General features: G+C 35.4%; 3 protein-coding genes across 4 annotated transcripts in view; 2 read left to right on the forward strand and 1 right to left on the reverse strand.

Moving 5' to 3' along the window:
• Positions 1–7513, reverse strand: part of LOC126969899 (N6-adenosine-methyltransferase subunit METTL3) — a 25093-nt gene extending 17580 nt beyond the window's left edge. The window contains exons 1-5 of one of the 2 annotated variants that reach the window (XM_050815520.1): positions 7151–7513; positions 6206–6395; positions 5664–5794; positions 2254–2345; positions 605–731 (exon numbers count right to left, since the gene is read on the reverse strand). In XM_050815520.1, the coding sequence (XP_050671477.1) occupies positions 605–731; positions 2254–2345; positions 5664–5794; positions 6206–6395; positions 7151–7328 (718 nt within the window). In that variant the 5' untranslated portion in view covers positions 7329–7513. Of the gene's footprint in view, positions 1–604; positions 732–2253; positions 2346–5663; positions 5795–6205; positions 6396–7144 lie in introns of both variants that reach the window. The other variant, XM_050815518.1, reaches the window with a different exon arrangement.
• A 1140-nt stretch (positions 7514–8653) lies between these two features.
• LOC126969954 (NADH dehydrogenase [ubiquinone] 1 beta subcomplex subunit 9-like) lies at positions 8654–11564 on the forward strand. The gene is made up of 3 exons (XM_050815601.1): positions 8654–8816; positions 9507–9652; positions 11356–11564. Exons 1-3 carry the CDS (start codon positions 8722–8724, stop codon positions 11532–11534), a joined length of 420 nt encoding a protein of 139 aa, XP_050671558.1. The 5' UTR covers positions 8654–8721; the 3' UTR covers positions 11535–11564.
• Positions 11565–15523: 3959 nt separating this feature from the next.
• LOC126969934 (DNA polymerase interacting tetratricopeptide repeat-containing, protein of 47 kDa) lies at positions 15524–19414 on the forward strand. Its single transcript, XM_050815572.1, has 3 exons — positions 15524–15965; positions 17869–18059; positions 18500–19414. Exons 1-3 carry the CDS (start codon positions 15822–15824, stop codon positions 19308–19310), a joined length of 1146 nt encoding a protein of 381 aa, XP_050671529.1. The 5' UTR covers positions 15524–15821; the 3' UTR covers positions 19311–19414.
• The last annotated feature ends 458 nt before the right edge of the window (positions 19415–19872 follow it).

Consider the following 19872-nt stretch of genomic DNA (forward strand, 5'->3'; position numbering starts at 1 on the left):
ACGGGTTTGTAATATATGCTAACAAAGAGTTAAATCTAGGTACATTAACAACAGAACATTAGTGGCAGTTAGATAAATTGTGTAAATATATTTATTTTAAGTGACTTAAAAATTATGATTTCAGTTTTTTTTAATATTACGAGAATTTATACAGTTCCGTACATCAGTGGGCAATTCATTAATTAGGCGAGGAACTAGGTTAGCATTCGTTCGGAGCGCATAAACGGCCCTGTATGGTTGCCATGTTCATTTATTTGCTGGAGCTTTAGAAGCTTAACTAATCTTTTTTAAAATAATTTATTCCTCGTTTATTATAATATAAATTATTTACGGCTGTGTGGGCTTGAACCCTTTGCCTCTCCTAACAATGGACGAAGAAACCAAAAAAAAAAACGAACATCGCAAACGTCAGAAAATTTTAGAAACCAACTTCATTCTGTTACTTTTGTGTTATAGTGATGCGCGTGCATCTTAAAATTTCACTCTCATCATTTTTTCATAACGCGCCTAAGGAAGTATAACTTCAAATTAAAAAATATAAATTGTAACCATTAATTCGCAGGTATAAGAATGAAGAAAGAAAGAGATTAAATCAAGTACTTGCCTCCTTGGCTCTTGAACTTATCAGCCAGAGATTTCTCTTTAGCTGTCGGTTTACTTAACAGATCCATTATTTCCTCGCCAACCCTTTTCACTGCTTTCTCACGACTTGAAGGCATCGCCAATAGGGACTGAAAGTAATTATGGTCCATAAGCAGATATTTTTTCGTTAAATATACACAGAGTAAGACAAGCTACACGATATACCACAAGAAAGGTAATTTAACAGACTATAAAAGTAAGAATATTTAATTTTAAAACTTTATCTGTGTAAATACGACAAGCCGTCAAAATGCAGTCGATTTAAAAATTCTTTTTTGTATTATCTATGACGTTTTAGTAACTATTCTATGACTAATTAGTAACTTTGAAGTATGTTTTAGTTATAAAATATTACTACATTCATTAGTAACAATCGAAATGTAATCTGTAGGTAAATCTAAAAAAAATCGTAAAAAAATGCATGACAAGGGCTGTCATGCACTTTAAACGAAATTTATTTAAATTACGCAGTATCTATTGTTTATGTAATCTAACAAAGCGCTAGTTTGTTTAATAACAAAAGCATTGACGTTCGTTTTTATAAACAAGCCGAAACACTTCAAAAGCAATAAATTTTATTGTAACACAAGCCCGTTGAAATTGGTGTCGGTAACGCGCGCTTTGTGGCAGCTTAGCCAGTGACGGGATAAAGAATACAGTTAACGCGGGAGTTGAATGCAGAGTTCAAGAATTCGGATTCTATATACAACACTATCGATAGTGCTGTGACCTAATTTAATTGTACTTGATATCGATAAATTTAAGCAATGCTTCAAGTATACTATTTACAACCATGGTTAACCATGTTGTATAGCACTTTCAATCAGTGGAAGACTACTTTGCCCAGGATGCCGGCTAGATTATGGGTACCACAACGGCGCCTATTTCTGTCGTGAAGCAGTAATGTGTAAACACTACTGTGTTACGGTCTGAAGGGCGCCGTGGCTAGTGAAATTATTGGGCAAATGACACTTAACATCTTATGTCTCAAGGTGACGAGACACAGACGAGCAGGGCGTTCAGCTGATGGTTATTGATGCGCCCTGCCCATTAAAATGCTGTGCCGCTTAGGATTCTTGAAAAACCCATATTTCTGAACGGCACTACAAATGCGCTCGTCACCTTGAGACAAGATGTTAAGTCTCATTAAGGTCCTATACTACCTACCGATATATTAAAATTTGGAGCTTCTATACATTATACAAATGAAACTGACAACAAAATTTTGTAAACGATGCGGGACTCGAACCCGCGACCTCTTGTGTTACGTGCGAGCGCTCTTTCCAACTGAGCCAACCGTTCGAGTGACATATCGTTTACAAAATCTTGTATGCTTCGTTCAACTCTCAGGCTGTGGCTTCATCCATGTAATTCATAAAATTTTGTTTTCTGTTTTATTTGTGTAATTAATCCCAGAAATGAGGGTTATCACTTTAAAAACATAACAAATTGTAGTGGATACATGTCTTTCATACATATACTATGTGACTCTTATTTAACAAATTTTTGATCATGTCCCAGCCACCACCACCCTGTGTTTTTTTTAACATGTAGTGTATTTAGAAATCATATGACCTGCCAAATTAGTTTATTTTTTCCTACAATCATTACCATTATATCAGAATCTCCTTTTCCAACTTTTTTTTCTTCCGCATTGGTCTTTGATACCTTCGGTTTTGGCCCATCTACGTTCTTTGTGTCATCTGAAATCAAAGGTATATTAATAAAAAAATATGGTAATACCACCATAAGAACTGTTATAAACCATGAGAAATAAGCGGCAAATTCCATTTTTAATTCAAAATTGTGTTTTGCAAATGCGAATCTACTACCAAGCACCTGAGAAGAACCCCAGACACACAAAAGAGGGGTGTAATATAAATTAGATGTTTATCTGTGGCAATGTATCTCCCAAACTAATACACTGATTTGGATGATGCGGTTATTTTATGGAAGAGGAAGACAAACGAGTGAATGATCACCGTCACTCACACTCTGAAGCTATTGTCAAACAGACAGCGAACCGAAAGTGTGGTGAAACGTTTTTATTTCGATACGTAGTGTCGTTTGAATCTAGTCACATAGAAAATCGAAAACAAACCGAATGCGGGGTGAACCGAAAGAACTGTCACACCAGGACCAAACAAAGGCGAGCGCGCCAAGCGAGGCGTCAGCGACCACCGACCACCCCGCGGTGTCAGAGCTTCATGCCTGAAGTACAGTTCAGACAGAAAACTGTTCGGCGAGCTCTGTTTTCGTTGGACGTCAGGAAGTCGAGCGGGCCGGATGGCATTTCTCCAATCGTGCTTAGAACGTGTGCCCCTGAGTTGACGCCGGTGCTAACGCGTTTAATCCGGCACTCTTATTCAAAAGGCGTAGTCCCTGATTCATGGAAGTCAGCCCTTGTCCATCCGATCCCAAAAAAGGAGACAGTTCGGATCCGGCAAACTACAGGCCTATCGCTATTACCTCCCTACTCTCCAAAGTCATGGAGAGCATAATTAACCACCAGCTTGGTATACCTTGAGGGTCACCAGTTGATCAACGACCGGCAGTACGGCTTTCGCCATGGTCCGTCGACTGGCGATCTTCTGGTATACCTAACATATGGATGGGCGGCGGCTATTGAAAGCAAGGGGGAAGGCCTGGCAGTTAGCCTGGATATAGCGAAGGCCATTGATCGTGTATGGCACAAGGCGCTCCTCGCAAAACTTCCATCATTTGAGCTTCCCAAGAGCTTATGCAAGTGGACCTCCAGCTTCCTCACTGGGCGCAGCATACAGGTCCTTGTCGACGGTTATTGCTCGAATCCCAAGCCCGTGAACGCTAGAGTGCCCCAAGGCTCTGTGCTATCTCCCACGCTGTTTCTTCTGCATATCAATGATATGTTGGACATCGCCAACATACATTGCTATGCAGACGACAGCACTCGTGAAGCCGTATACACGGGCCATGCAGGAGGTCTTCTCGCAAAATCGAGAAGATACATTCGGAACGATACGATAATACTCCGAATATATCGCAACTATCCTACTCTAACAAATGTTCGAATTCCTTATCGTTTATCGTTGACATAGACTAATATTTTGATTTTTTTACGATGTTAGTGTGAATGAAATATGTTCAAACCTAAACATTATCTATGCTATGTCGCTGTTAAGTGTCAAAAGTCAAAACATAGTTTTGGCCCTAAGGACCATGCCAGACTCTGCACCACCAATTTGGTATCATTTACACATAATGTAAATGTTAAAAAAATATGTAATGAATAAAATATGACCATTTAAAATTGAATAAATAATACAAAACTTGCGGATAATAAAATGTAAAAAAAGTAACTTAACTCTTCTCGTCGACTTCCTATTTCTCAGGCGGCCATTTGCATTTTTTCTACGCATAAATGATTAACAAAATGACTTAGTAGTAAAAAAATCCTGTTGAATAGTATATCACATATAATTATTTCACTAATATTTATTAAGTATGTATATTGTGTGGCAAATATATCTATACAACTTGAAACGATAATAGCATCGACAGCCTAGAAGGTGCCGTTGAGATTATCGTAAAAGTGACGTTTGATTATTTGTGAAATTCGAATATTCGTCTCTGACATTTTCAACTAAGAGTAGGGTTAGGGCCGATAATATCGAATAATGTTTCGTTCGTTCAATCATCGTTTCGACATTGATTACGATGTAACTAAGACTAGCATTCGACACGACTAATGCCACGATTTATCGAATATCGATTTTAGGAGTAGGCCCCCAGGTCTCTCTCGAGAAAACGTCGACCAGTGCCGGGAGAAACTTGTGTCTTCTTCGAGTCCTCTCTCGAGAAGGTCGCGGAATGGGGTAAGTTGAACCTTGTCCAATTTAACCACCTGAAGACTCAAGTTTGCGCATTTACCACTAAAAAAACCCCATTTACCGTATCACCGCTCTTTGAGAAAACTTCCCTTAAAGCCTCGCCTAGTATCGGAATACTGGGTCTCGAAATCTCGAGCGATTGCCAATTCCGTGGTCATCTGGAGGGCAAAGCCAAATTAGCTTCGAAGAAAGGCAATACTTCAAGCCGGCCCACATTCTAGCGCTCTACAAAGCGCAGGTCCGGCCTCATGGAGTATTGCTGTCATCTCTGGTCTGGCGCACCCCAGTATCAGCTCGATCCATTTGACCGCGTGCAACGCAGAGCAGCTCCAATTGTCGGGGACCTAGCGTTCTGTGAACGGCTGGATCACTTGGCGTTGCGTAGAGATATCGCTTCATTGTGTGTCTTCTACCGCATTTATCACGGGGAGTGTTCCGAAGAGCTGTTTAACCTGATTCCTGCCGCCGAATTTCACCTTCGCACGACACGCCACAAGTTAGGATATCATCCCCACCATCTGGATGTGTGGCAGTCCTCCACAGTGCGGTTTTCAAGGAGCTTTCTTCCTCATACTACGAAGCTGTGGAATGAGCTTCCTTGTGCGGTGTTTCTGGGACGATATGACATGGGTACCTTCAAGAAAAGCGCTTACACCTTCCTTAAAGGCCAGCAACACTCTTGTGATTCCTCTGGTGTTGCAAGAGAATGTGGGTGGCGGTGATCACTTAACACCAGGTGACCCGTACGCTCCTTTGTCCTCCTATTCCATAAAAAAAAACATAGTTGTATTTTATTTATTTATTTATTATTATTATATAAACCTGTAAACTTACAGTTTTACCCAAAGCGTTTACAAGCTAGTCACACAAATACAATTAATATAATACAATTAGATTTTAAATTAAAGATAAAATAAATAATGATAAAATAATACAAAAAATATCAAGTTATATAAAATCAAATATTGTCCATAGCGCCAAATAATCAAATAAAATAAGTCCAAAGTTTTAAGTCAATACTTAAATTAAATAAAAAAGTTATTAATATATAATTCAAGTACTATCTAACATAAGTATTAGCTGGCTTGCAGTGTCATGATTATGAAGTGTGTGTTGATGAATGAAATAAAACCATTTTAATTGCATAAATACCTTTTCTTTTAGCATTACTTCCATTCGACTGCTCTTCCATTAGTGCAGCCAAAACAGCAGCTAGTCTAACAGACTCGGCACTGACTACCTCAATGTTAGCATCAGTTGTACTCTCCGTTCGTTCTTTGATGCTGAAAATAATAATAAAATTATTTAAAAATATATTGATAGGTTTTAATTAATTTCTTTAATAATGAAAGGCAAGTAAATTGCTTTTAAAGGGTTAAAATATAAACCTTTTTTGAAATGTGTTCAAAATAATAACATTGTGGCAATAAATCTACAAACTCAAAACATTTTGGGAGATATAAATCATAAAATTAATGCTGAGTAATGTTTGCATGTTGTTTTTTTAATTCATAATAAACAGACTGAATATTACATTATAGGTTTTTTATTTATAATTACATAATATTATGCCACATACTTAGGTTAGGATAGATTTTTACATTTCACTGTCAAAATAATTTTATAACTACAGTAATTTCGTTCCTAAAGACTAGGACTACTAATTTAAATGTAAAAAAATATTTATTTCTTACTTTATGAGCTTCTGTGTTGCAAACTTTTGTAGTAAACTGGCGACAATACCAGTGTCCACATCTCCTAAGCCAGGCATTAATGCACTGGCCGTAGCAGGTAACTGGAGCTGCATATCTGACAGTACTTGAAGTAATCTGACCTCTAGTGATGCTGGCGGCACTGGTAGCTTTGGTTTTTCTGGGGGTGAAGCTAGAATCACATATATATCTTTTTTAAAATGAAAATAAGGGACAAGACTAGCAGGATGTTCAGATGATGGTAATTGATACACCCAGCCCATTACAATGCAGTGCCACTCACGATTATTGAAAAATCCAGGTGACCCATACGCTCATTTGTCCTCCTATTCCATAAAAAAAAAAAAAAAAACAAAAACTCTGAGTATACTACAATAGTGTATAAGCCTCATTTCTTACTTTATATAATAATATTTAGTTTATTTAATATTTATTATTCAGCAAAAATCTTGTTTAAAGTGTGAAATCGATCTCCTAATCCATATAAGTTATTAGTTTAGCTCCTGTGTTGCCCATATTTTTTTATATAAATAAAAAACAGGATTAAAATGAATATAACTATACATGCTCAGCAAGTTACTCTCTTGCCATACAGTACTTGAGTGATTGAACAAATCTTTTATTAGAATCAAAAAAGATATAAAAATTTGATGCACCTTTTATATTTTAATGTGGTTTTGAACCTACCTTTGGTACCTTAAGACTTATTAAACATTAAAAAATTGAGAAACGAAGAGATGATAAGAGCCTAGATACTGATTTTTGAAAATCTATATTTTCATTTCAATTCTGAAAGTATAACTATTTCATAATAGAAGATAAATTTATCAACTGTCTTGTACTTGGCCGCTACCAAGTACCACTAGTCACTATTTGCCACTAATACTACAACTATAAGAGTTTACATAATTCGAAACTTACGCTCACATTTTGTAGCTGCGGTACAAACTATTCTCTCTTTTCCACTAGGAGATCCATCTCTTTTATCAACCCCCAAGTTGCTCGCCAATATACTCTGTCTTTCCTTTTTGCGCTTTTCTAACTTTTCTCTCAGGCTATTTCTCTTACTTTTAACCGCTTGTATTTCTTCCCAAGCGTCTGACATGGTTTACGAATCTAATGTGTATTAGCTTTTATTATATAGTAATCTTCAACATTCTTTAAGAGATTGAATATCAAGTTTGCTCTTATAAATATAATTTTATTAAACTTTGCTTTTGTTATATTTAGTAATAATTATAAAATAAAATATTTACTACATACTACATAGCTGTGCGTTAGTGTTTACGATCAGTTTACGAAATTTGGCAAAGAGAATTTAAACTAGAATTTGGCGAGAAGATTACTTGAGTTGACTGACATTTGACAAGCAAGTGTTTTTTTGCACTGCACTGTATGCGCATCAGCCTTCAATCAGCACTTGTCAATTGAAGAATAGGTTAATTCTTTGAGAGCTTCTTGAGACGTAGTATCTAATAGTATGTAGTCTGTGTTCTTGAGAGAGATGTAGGTACCTATTTTATATATAATTGTGGCCCTTAGTTACGAATAAAAAAGCGATTCTCTCGTTTGTATGAAATGTACAGTCATTGACAGATGACGGCTTTAATCTTGTAAAAAATCGGAGATAGCCGAAATACACTACGTTTTATGCAACTGTTCGCTTTCAAACTTAGGCGGATTATACTTCATGGCCAATCAACATACTGTAATTACTACTAAACTAAATTTCAATTTTTACTTAGGCAGTCCCGCCTCGTATTTAGGATGTAAATTTTGCCGTGATGTTCTGTAGTAATCACTCCTTGAGCGGCAAATATCAACATGAAGGTGATTTTAAATAAATAGTAATCAGTCTATACGGGGATATCACTAGAGACAACATCAAAGCTGACGTAAAGAACGCTTGTAGGTATTTTTACATCATCAACTGGAAGACGTCCACTGCATGACAAAGTCCTCCCCCAAAGATCTCGTAAAGATGATAGGCATCCACTGCCCTAATCCAACGTATTCCGGCGATCTTGACTAGATCGTCGTTCCATCTTGTCGGCACCAACTACCTACCAACACTGCGTCTTCCGGTACGTGGTCGTCTTTCAAACACTTTTCTGCCCCACCGGCCATCTGTCCGTCGAACTGCCCTGCCCTGAATGTGCGCTACCCACTGCCCCTTCAGTTTAATCATTTATCTTTTTCGTTTAAGTATCTTATCGAGTTTTAACTTTATTTTCCATGTGCCCCACCCTTTTCAAAATTCTGGATAGGCCCAGGTCTAAATATGTAATGAATTGCTTATGTGGATAAAGGAAACTATGCGAGTAATATTAAGTTTATTATGTTATTCAATTAAAAACTCGATCCAATTAACCTTTTTATGTTTAGTGTGTCAAAATGACGTATATTCAAATTTATTATGTCTTATTGTAATTTACAAAGTAACATACCTACCTAATTCAGACCTGCTGATATATAACTAATTTATAAGCACAGGAAAAATGGTGTTAGCTCCTGAATTAAGAACTCATGCTCAAAGAGTTTGTACTCTGTATAAACAAGCATTAAGGACACTTGAAGCTATGTATGTTAGAAGGTAAATAGCTGTTGGGAAAGATCTAACACAATATTAATCATTTTAGAGTTGCTTTGCAGTAACAAATACAAATTTCACCGTAAGTAATTTTTACAGTAAGGCTAGATAGAAAAAAGCACATGTAATTTCGTATTTTTACTGATCATATCAGAAAAGTGGATAATAATGTTTGTAATTGTATAGGTACTAGAGAAAAAGTTAAGAAGAGAGGAGAAGAATTAGGTACAACTATATAGTACGATTTTGAGTATACGTTACCTGTAATGTAAGTTGTTATTTCGAACGAGATTCTATTCACTATATTTTTATTCATAGATGTAAAGTTAGTATGGGTATTTCAGCAAGTTAGTAATAAAATTAAAGTCAGTCGATGGCTATAATGATCTAAAATATTTGGCTTGTCTTTTTTTCATCTCAGGTTTATACTTTGTTCTCCTGACACGCCCGACTATTAATAGGTACCTCAAAAACCGTGAACTAGAAACCAACTTAGTAATATCTATTATCGCTTAAAGCTTTTATAACCATTACATAGGCTTTTGGTCCAGCAAAATAGGTCTATTCGTTCGGAAGCTACTATAGTCACAGGTAGACAGAATTTACCTACTCATTACACTTAAACATCAGGTGGTGACAATTATTCTTATTTTTACTAGATAATATGAAATAATTATTGTTCATTCATTACAGACATGTGATCCGATTTCATCAAGTGCAACTAAGAAAGCAATTTGATGACAATAAATGTGTATCCGACCCTAAAGAACAACGTCGTCTGCTGTGGGTCGGACAAGATGAACTATTTGTTAACAAATATCCATTCCCACCTGCTAAGTGTGAGTTTAATTAGTTTAATTGTAACACATGTATCAATGTTGTTCAGTTAGTAGAGTGGATTTACAAGTACTTGTACCTCCATAAAATTGACTAAACTCTGGATGTTTCTAGACCGTACGCAACTACTGTGCAGTCATAATTTTCTTATTGTCATACATAGATAATACGTATAATGTGTACCTTACCAATCTGAATTATTCTTCTTGAAAGAAGGGCTAATGGCTATGTTAATAGTTATACTTAATTTTTTTTCCACTAAGTGTAATAACGAGTAGGTGGTACGCAAACCGTAGTGCAATGTGAAAAGATTATTGCACTTATTTCTCCCAGGCCGTCTCATGTGACGGTAATAAAGTGCACTGGCACCTTTTTTTTTTATTTGAGAGGGGGCAAACGGGCAAGAGGCTCACGGGATGCGGAGAGGTGAGGCAACCGCCCATGGACATCCGCAACAACAGGTGTGTCAAGAAATGCGGCCTTTAAGGTGGGAGTATGCTTTTTTCTTGAAGGTCCCTAAGTTGTATCTGTTCGGGAAGACCGCTGCCGGTAGTTGATTCCACAAAGTGGCTGTGCGAGGCAAGAAATTTCGAAGAAAACGCGTGGTTGTGGAATGTCAGACGTCTACGTGATGCGGATGGTACTTTGCACGTAATGTCCGATGGTGAAATTCGGCCGCTGGAATCAACCCGAACAGCTCCTCTGAACACTCCCCGTGATAAATGCGGTAGAAGATGCAGAGAGAATCCACATCTCTACGCAATGCTAGAGAATCAAGCCGATCGGAGATGGCTTGATCGTCGATGATTCGAGCCGCTCTTCGTTGTATGCGGTCAAATGGAAGAAGCTGGTACTGGGGAGCACCCGCCCAGAGGTGAGAACAGTACTCCATGTGAGGCCGAATTTGCGCCTTATAAAGTTGCAGGCGGTGGCTTTTAGTGAAGTACTGTCTCGCCTTACTGAGTACACCAAGCTTTTTAGAGGCCAGTTTGGCCTTCTCTTCCAAGTGACCACGGAACTGAATGTCGCTCGATATATCGACGCCAAGTATGCCAATACAGGCTGTGGCAGTTAGAGGAGTGATCTCGAATCGAGGGGATACGACAAAGGGAGACTTTTTAGTGGTGAACGCACAAACTTGTGTCTTCTTGGGGTTGAATTGGACTAAATTTTGTCGGCCCCATTCCGAGACTTTGCAAAGCATAGTCTCGATTTCAGACACAAGTTTGATCCGGTTCTCGTCGACGCTATCCCGGGACATGTTGGCACGGCCGGTGTAGGAAACATACCCCGTGCTGTCGTCTGCATAGCAATGAATATTGCTGATTTGCAGCATATCATTGATATGCAGAAGAAACAGCGTAGGGGAGAGCACACAGCCTTGCGGGACACCAGAGTTTATGGGTTTTAAGTCGGAGCCTTACATAATCAAATTGGACTTGACTGACTAATATACCTAGTGGTATATAAGTTACAATAGCATAGTGTGGTACTGCCTAGCACGAAAACTCTTACACAGTTCTTGCGCTACTACTACCCGCTAAGAATTTGGTTTCCTTTTGCAGCTGTAAAGCTAGATAAAATATTTAATCTTTTACCTTTCTAAATGGAATGATCACTCTAGAGGTCATTTAATATTATTTTATTTTATTAAGAACACCAACAGCATATTACTATTAATGCCAATATTCTAACGTTGTTTCAGTCCCAAGATCTATTGGTCTTGCTGGCGGGGTGGCTTACAAGCGAGTGGTAATTCCACCAGACTGGGTGTTGGATTATTGGCACCCTCTGGAGAAAGCTCAATATCCTGAGTACTTTGCAAGACGAGAGTGTCGTAAAATGGAATACATTGACTTATGGTATAAAAAAATATTGATGTAATGGTAGTACAATAAATTGGTTATTTGGTTACATTTTTACAAATTTTAATTGACCTTTCCTCTAGGTAAGGAGATTAATCTCTGATAGGAGACAATAATTATAATAATACTTGTAAACTTATGAATAATATAGTATGATTTTGCTCGGCATTTCTTAAAAGCATTAAAATGTAAAAAAGTAATAATGGGGTATAAATGCGTGAAACTTATATTTTTTTTAATGTTTATTATTATCTAAATGATTTCGAGTTTTCTTTAGTGTTATACTTATGTTCCGCCAATACTTGTCTTCAAACAATTCGACACGTATTTCGCCTCTACACGTGGCATCCTCCGGACGTGTAGTCTCGCCAAAATCTGGCACAAGACTGTCTCGTGTAGTTGGATAATTATGGATTTCCGCAAAGTAACGCCTACTTCAATATTTTTTTTATTTTTATTATTATTTATTTTCTCTTAAATAGTTTTTTCTTATTAAATTCTTGTTGAATAATAAATATAAAACAAACAAAAGTGCAATAAATACGCGCGATGTATAAAACATTGTAATGCATTGCTATTGGTTGAACTGCAGTGTGACAGTCAAAGTCTCGATAAACATAATCACTGTTAAGGTTCCTAGATATTATTTTCGGTGGTTAGCGATATATTACATTTTATGTTGGTTTTTTATTATTTCATGTGGATTTGTTAAAGGGAATCAGATAATATTTCAAAAATAGATGCGTTAATGATGTTATGTATTTGATGACGCGTTTTTTGTGTTTCAAACCCAGATTTTATTTCTGTTGATTTAAAAAAGAGTGAAGAGGCTACATGATAATTATGTGATAATAAATAAAATTTTTAGGTTTTTTCAGTTCATATTTTCTCACATTAAATAGTGAAAATAAACATAATCTATAAAGGCAGAAAATAATTTAATTGGAGTTATAATATCCATTGTTTTTTCTGTTATTAAAGATCTCAGCGAACATCATATTATAATCATATCAATGTTAAGGTTCTGTTTTAAGTTTACATTTTTAAAGTGAAAAACAATAAAATTTTAAACTAAATAAAAAATGACATATTCATTAAACTCACTTCATAGTTGGTACCTTTAATATATTCTACGACAATATAAACAAGTTGTTGGAGATATTTAATATCTTCTATTTGATTTTCTGTATGGAAGAGAGGAGTACGGGTCATCTGATGTTAAGTGATCAACGTAGCCCACATTGTCCTGCAATAATAGAGAAATCGCAAGAGCGTTGCCCGTCCTTTAAAAGTGTATAAACTTTTTCTGTAGGTACCGACGTCATATCGTCTCGGAAAAACCGCACAATCTAGCTCATTTCACAGCTTTGTTGTACGTGGAAGAAAGTTCCTTGAAAACTGCACTGTGGAGGAACGTCACAAGATTGTGTCAAAATCAAACAGCTCTTCGGAACACTCCCCGTGATAAATGCGGTAGAAAACACACAATTAAGCGACGTCGCTACGCAACGCCAAGTTATCTAGTGGTTCACAGAGCACTGTGTTCCCGACAATTCGAGCAGCTCTGCGTTGCACGCGGTCAAATGGTTACTGTTTACAGTATTTTGCTCGTATAGTTGAGTCTCTTGAAACTAGAAAAAATACTTTATCTACTGCACTTTTCGAAGTATTTTGGCACTAGAAAATACTTTAAAGTTAGTTTTTGCTTTTGGTCAATTATTTTATAAATCGTAAAATGTAATTAAATTTAATACATTTCACCAGAATTGTTACAAATGTGCTTACACAAAACAAGTGCTCACCCGGAAATACCCTGCGCCCGCTGTGTGTGTATTGTATGAATTATCATAATATGTAATGAAATGTCATTGACTGAATTAGTTGTATTGCGAATTTATTGGCATTTCTAAGTAAATAAAATAGGTTCCAGATAAGTAATCACCAACATACCATATGTTATCTTAGTAAATACTAAAACCTTCTCTGAAACACGTTGCATCTAATGGTACAAGAATTATTCCGATCGGTTCAGTAGTTTTCGTAGTATAATCGAAGGAAAAAACTGGTCATACATTTATTTGTACAATATAGATTCTTGATATAGACTCTGACGTCACAAAAAGCCGTGCAAAATGGCGCGTTTGAAAAGCCGAAAAATATTGCAATTGGAAAAGAACATTTATTTTAAAAATTGAATAAGAATATTTAAATCAATAATTTGATGTGTTTGATAACTTTTAGGATGTAAAAATCAAATTTAAGTATTTAAGTATTTTAAAAAATCATGTATACATAGGTAACACTGAAAATGTTTAGAGAATGAAAAAAAAAACTTCGTTTAAAAAATACCGACGTCAAAAACTGAAAAGTATCAAATAACTAAAAGTTTTTAATTTATTACACCTTTAGCTTTAATATTAATAAAATACTATTATTAATATGTGCTTCCTATTGATAGGTTTTATGTCGGAGCCAGAGTTTTTTTAAACGACTTTACTTTTTAGTGTCAGTTACTAATATATAATCAACCTGAATGAAAACTCCTGAAAAAGCCGTACACAAATAACAATTATATCATCGAGGTAATCAAAGATCTTCATAAAAAATGTTCATAAAATTAAAAATACTGGATCAAACTATATAAAATTTTTATGGGACTAAATGGCATCTATTCTGCATCGAATTAAAGAAAAAATATATCGGATCATAAATCTCAGAGTAATCGGTATACATACATAAAAAAATACCGATCGAATTGATAACCTCCTCCTTTTTGAAGTCGGTTAAAAACGGCTTTATATAGAAAGTTGCCAATACTTTTATTGTTTTTCGAAGTAATCTCCCTACACATCGTCGCATTCGATGGAACCACTGATAAAAGCAGTGGTGGGTCCACACTTCTTCCTTAGGGGTGTCTTTTATATACGCTTTCACCGCATCTTCAGGGCTCGTAAAGCGAATACCTCGAATTTTATCTTTAGTTCTTGGGAATAAATAAAAGTCCCAGTGACAGGTCAGGACTGTATGGCGGATGACTCATTATCTCGACACCTGCCATAGTCAAATATTCAACAGTGCGCTGAAGCATTGTCGTGGTGAAGGAGGATTCTGCTTCTAGGGCGTTGCTGTCGAATTTTTTCCAAGACAAAAGGCAAACAGCGATCGACATACCAGTCTGCAGTAACTATCCTTCCATCTTCTAGCACAACTGTCGCGAAATGACCTTTCCGACCATAGAATGAGGCAATCATCTTTGACAAATGACAAATTAATGCAATATACTACATTAGGTTACCAAAGAGTTCTAAAATTGAAATTCAAAAAAGTTTTCATAAGTAATGTTTCTAACTGGGCAGTTCTAAACATTTTCATTTTGCCCACGTATACCCTATTGTATTGACATAACAACATTAGTTGGACGTAATATTATGTAATGGTAAAGTTTTTTTTAAATATTGATATGATCTCCAAAATTGCAAAGAATTTTTATTCTGTCATCAAATTATAGCTTGCGCAGCGCATGCAATGGATGACATGTTACTGATAATCTTTTACAATACCTGTATGTTAGTTAGTAACCGAGTTTATGATTTAGTTAGTGAGTTAATTACCACAAAAAGTTTAGTTCTACTTTGTTGTTCCCCTAATTGCTTAAGGCAAAATATAAAAAACGGTTAAATCTTTCGTATCATCAACCTCGTCTTGATGAAGTATAAACTTCTTTCATGTGGTCTTAAATTACAGTTTTCTTTTCAAATAACTACTAAAAGCAGGCAATAGATGAAACTATCAATCTCGAATTGACAATGTATGATTGCACGGGATTCCCACTCAATAAGCAGCCGATAATAAACAATATATACTTGTTAATTAACGACAAATTAATGAAATCATGTCAATTTGAACTTTGAAGCTGATACAGATGATGACCTAGCTTGCTAACTTTTGGCAAGTATCTCAAGGCTAACCAAGTTATTAAAAAAACTAAGTTTAAATTCATCTGTCAATTTCATATCCCTATGGTAATGTAAATGAAACACGTGAACTGAGTGTGAGAATGTGTATTATATTTACTAATTAATTCTTTCTGTTTAGTGAATTAAAAGTTGAAATATTTAAAAATGATTTAAAGTATTCTAATTCTCTTAAAATATTCTTCTATAATTATATTTTGATTTGAGATGATGATGGTATCGTTACTAATGCTCGAAATAAAATAAAGTGTGCTGTGTGAGTATTGTCAAATAAAGTAAAATTGATCAGAAGCAAAATATATTGGACTTAAATATAATTCATTTAAATAAAAATGACTGAAGAAATAAATTCGAAGAGTATGACTGATGCAGAGCGACTCGCTTTGTGTCAGAAATTGGACAAGGAGCTAGACGACTTTATTGATGGCTTAGAAAAAAAGCGATACACAGAAGGATGGCCTGAAGATCGATGGGAAGTAAGTAAATTATTATTACGATTAACACTTCTGTTTCTTAAAATTTTCACTCTTTGAACTGTTGAACCGGCGGATATATCAATTAAAATCTAATAGAACTCTACAATTCGGCGCATACATCCCCGAGCTCATTTCACTGAAAATACACACAGTATATTAAAAGGCCCACATTTGAAAAACAGCTTCATTTGTGTCTAACAGTGTAGCTGAGAGATAACAGAATATTTTTTACTACATTCTGATTACTTAGGCACTCAAACATCTAAGCAACCAGTGAGAGGCATCTTTGCACAGTTAAATGGGTACCACAACAGCATCCTTATCCAGCAACTGCCATCAAGCAGTGTGCCAGCCTATTGAGTTTTGTTTAAAGGGTAAGGCTGAGATCCATAGAGCATATTTAGACTTTACTCAGTCTTCACTTATATAAAACTTAGCTCTGTGTGAAAACACAAACCTGACTTTTGCATTGGGCTGTTTTAGCTTAAGCTCAGTATAATTTCAGCTTTAATTGACTATAATAATGATATCCAAGCTTACACTTAGCTTAGTTTTACATATGTAAAGTCTGGTCTGATCTCAGCCTGAGGCTCTATAGCTAGTGAAAGTGCCATTACTAGGGTAGTGAGAGTTAATATTTTATGTTCGGTTTTTCAAGAATCCTAAGTGGCACCGAATTGTAATGCGGAAGGTATATCACTTACCACCAGGTAAAAATCTGGCTTTAAATAACATTATTTTCTTAATAAAAAAATAAAAATAAGGCAGAGTGCTATTTTTCTTTGGGTATAGCCTAGTAGTTATATTAATACACAGTTTTAATTGAAACCAATATTGCTCTAGCCATCAGACAAAGTTAAATAAGCAAAGGTATATACAGGTGTAGAATTTGGAGATATGTGCTACATTTATTGTTTAACACATTTTAATGTTGGGATTAGTGTTATGTTCTGCCTTATATCTAGTAGGCTTCATAAGATACATAATAGCTTTAAGGGTAAATGTATACACTTCTACAATAAAGTCCCAGCCACTGTTCAGGCATTATCTATAAATAAATTTAAATGATTTATGAAAAAATGGCTCTGTCGTAAATCCTATTACTCCACTGCTGAATATCTAAATGATCGGACAGCCTGGGACTAGATTGTGATTATTTTATAGCGATAGAAATGACTGTACAATATTGTATATTTTTACTGAAAAGAGCGCAAAAAAAAAGAATGCTGGTAGAGTTTCTTGCGCCGCTTCTTCTTTCTCAGAGCGCCATTTGTTTCCGAAGTGGTAGTAGTATCGAGTAGTGACAAATGTAAGAAATGAAATCAAAAAGAATTCTAAAGGAATCAATTTTGATAAAATAAATGCCTTTTATGCCTTTTTATAAGTACTATATGGCTGGAAAGTAACCACCACTTTTATGTCACCATTCATAAACAAGTAAAGCCCAATATTGTTTGCACATTTCTTAGTTCTTATAATTAACATAGTAATTAAATTAATTAACAAAGACTAGGTATATACATACATACACACACTCACGCCTTGTTCCCGTCGGGTTAGGCAGAGACAATAGAATGCCATTTGCTTCTATCCTTACAAACCTCACGCGCTTCCTCTACATTCATTACTCTTTTAATACATGCTCGCCGGTTGCGGGTGCTTCGGACCTCCTTTTCTCAAAACGTCCCCAATTTGGTCGACGAATGTTCTATGAGATTTCTCGCGACCGATTGCCCAGACACACTTGCCTTATATATTTGATGCGTCATTCTTTCTTCACTCATTTGCTCCACGTGTCCAAACCATTTCAGCATTTCTTTTTCAGTCTTTGTCAAAGACTAGCTATATTTTATATTTCTTGTTTTCATTCATATTATTAATTCTTTTTTTCTCTACTTTTCAGGAAGAAATGGATAAGCATCCTTTCTTCATGAAGTCGGCACCCAAGGGAGATGAAATGTCCCCATTAGCTGAAGGTTTGGCAAGACTTAAGTATGATCCCGAAGAAAATACACCGTTGGAACTAGCTAATAATTATAAAGAAGATGGAAATTTCAACTTTAAACATAAGAACTATAGGCTCGCAATTTTAGGGTAAATTTCTTATTCTATTAAAGTTTTTGCTTAAATGAATAAGCTATAGTTTTTAGATGTACCAGAAGAATGAGGAAATCCAGAATAAACTTACAATCTCCAAAGTTTTGTCACTAAATATAAAATATAAAAAGTAATAATAAAAGAAAACCACATTATTTCCATTAACATAATTTTTTTTAAATATATATTATTACTAGCGGACCCGAATGACATTGTCCTACACACATGTAAATTATTTATTTATTAATGTTAAATGTCATAATTATATGTTGATTGAGAATCTAAAACAATCTCAAATTCACTGGAACACAAAAAAAAATCATCAAAATTGGTTCAGCCATTTAGGAGGAGTTTACTGTCAACACACATACAGAAGAATTGTATATATAAAGATATGTTAGATGAAATTGTTAATTTTTTTATACTTATCGTTTCAGGTACACAGAAGGAATAAAATTGAGATGTGATGATGATGAAATTAATGCAAGCCTATACAACAATAGGGCAGCCGCACACTGGCATCTCAAAAACTTCAGATCTTCATTACTTGACTGTGAAAAAGCACTTAAATATAATCCAAATCACGATAAAGCGAGATTGAGGGCAGCCAAATCGGCCTTTGAAGCAGCAATGTATGATAAATGTATTGAACATTGTGAAAAAATTCTTGAAAAATTGCAATCGGAAGATGTCGTAGAACTTTTAAATATGGCAAAGAAAAAGAAATTGTGTAAAGAGAGAGATGAAAGGAAAAGAAATTTATTGGAAGCGAAGAAGAAAGAACACAAGGATTTATTAATTGAAGCTGTAGTAAAAAGGGGGATTAAAATAGCAAATTGTAAGTGCAAAGATGATATTGACATATCAAAATTAGAACCAGATATACCGGGAGCTCAGGAATCAATGGTTCACATAGACGAAGGAATATTAAAATGGCCAATTCTATTATACTATCCCGAATTCAAAATGACGGACTTTATAAAAGCGTGTCCTGAAAATGTACCTCTACTGAATCAACTAGAGCAAGTATTTCCATTAGCTTGGGATGAGGAGAATAAATATTCAACAGCAAATGTTAATGTTTTCTACGAAGGTTCAGATAGAATGCCACATTTAATTGATCCAAAAAAGAACTTAGGCGATTTAATTGTGAGCAAATATTTTGAAGTGAAAGCGGGCACACCTGCATTCTTTGTTTTGCCATCTCAGAGTTTAGCTGAACGAGAGTTCCTAGAAAGCTTTATTTAGTGTTAAGGAATGTGTTATTTTTGAAATGTTACTGATGTAATGTATAATATATATTTTTATATGTTTTACCAGATATATAATAAATTTAATACTAATATATTTTATTCTTAACTTTTTATAAAATGTGTCAATCATACATATTAAATTTGTAAGCAAAATTTATGAACGATGCTTTTGGCACCAGCTGGGCCAACCGTTCAAGTGGTAAGAAGAAGTGCGCTCAGATGGATGGAAGATGTTATGGTTGCATAAATTTTGGTTACAAATTTAATTTGTAAAATTAAGACCATAAGTGAAGGATATCACTTAAATACTAAATTGTTTGACAAAATGTAATATAAATCTCATTTTTGGCCACCCAAATCAAGAAAAGCGCGTATGGTGTTATTTGTTGCTATGTGTCGATAGAGTGGTCATGGTTGTCATGAAGTTTATATGTGTTGTCATATGTCACCATCTTGCTTTTCGCCAGGTCATTCAAGTGGACTCATGCATGGGACCGCCCATCAATTGGTTCAGGTTCAGTTAGCCTTACAATTTACTCTAAACAGATGTTCTATGG

This window comes from Leptidea sinapis, chromosome 19 (assembly GCF_905404315.1).
Source record: "Leptidea sinapis chromosome 19, ilLepSina1.1, whole genome shotgun sequence".
In the NCBI taxonomy this organism is placed as follows: Eukaryota; Metazoa; Arthropoda; class Insecta; order Lepidoptera; family Pieridae; genus Leptidea; species Leptidea sinapis.

Excerpts from the sequence above, each read along its gene's own strand:
- LOC126969954 (XM_050815601.1), top strand. The coding sequence starts at position 8,722 with ATGGTGTTAGCTCCTGAATTAAGAACTCATGCTCAAAGAGTTTGTACT. Across the intron at positions 8,817-9,506 it reads GAAGCTATGTATGTTAGAAG|ACATGTGATCCGATTTCATC; the intron begins GTAAATAGCTGT and ends CATTCATTACAG. Across the intron at positions 9,653-11,355 it reads TCCATTCCCACCTGCTAAGT|TCCCAAGATCTATTGGTCTT; the intron begins GTGAGTTTAATT and ends ACGTTGTTTCAG.
- LOC126969934 (XM_050815572.1), top strand. The coding sequence starts at position 15,822 with ATGACTGAAGAAATAAATTCGAAGAGTATGACTGATGCAGAGCGACTC. Across the intron at positions 15,966-17,868 it reads GGCCTGAAGATCGATGGGAA|GAAGAAATGGATAAGCATCC; the intron begins GTAAGTAAATTA and ends TCTACTTTTCAG. Across the intron at positions 18,060-18,499 it reads TATAGGCTCGCAATTTTAGG|GTACACAGAAGGAATAAAAT; the intron begins GTAAATTTCTTA and ends TTATCGTTTCAG.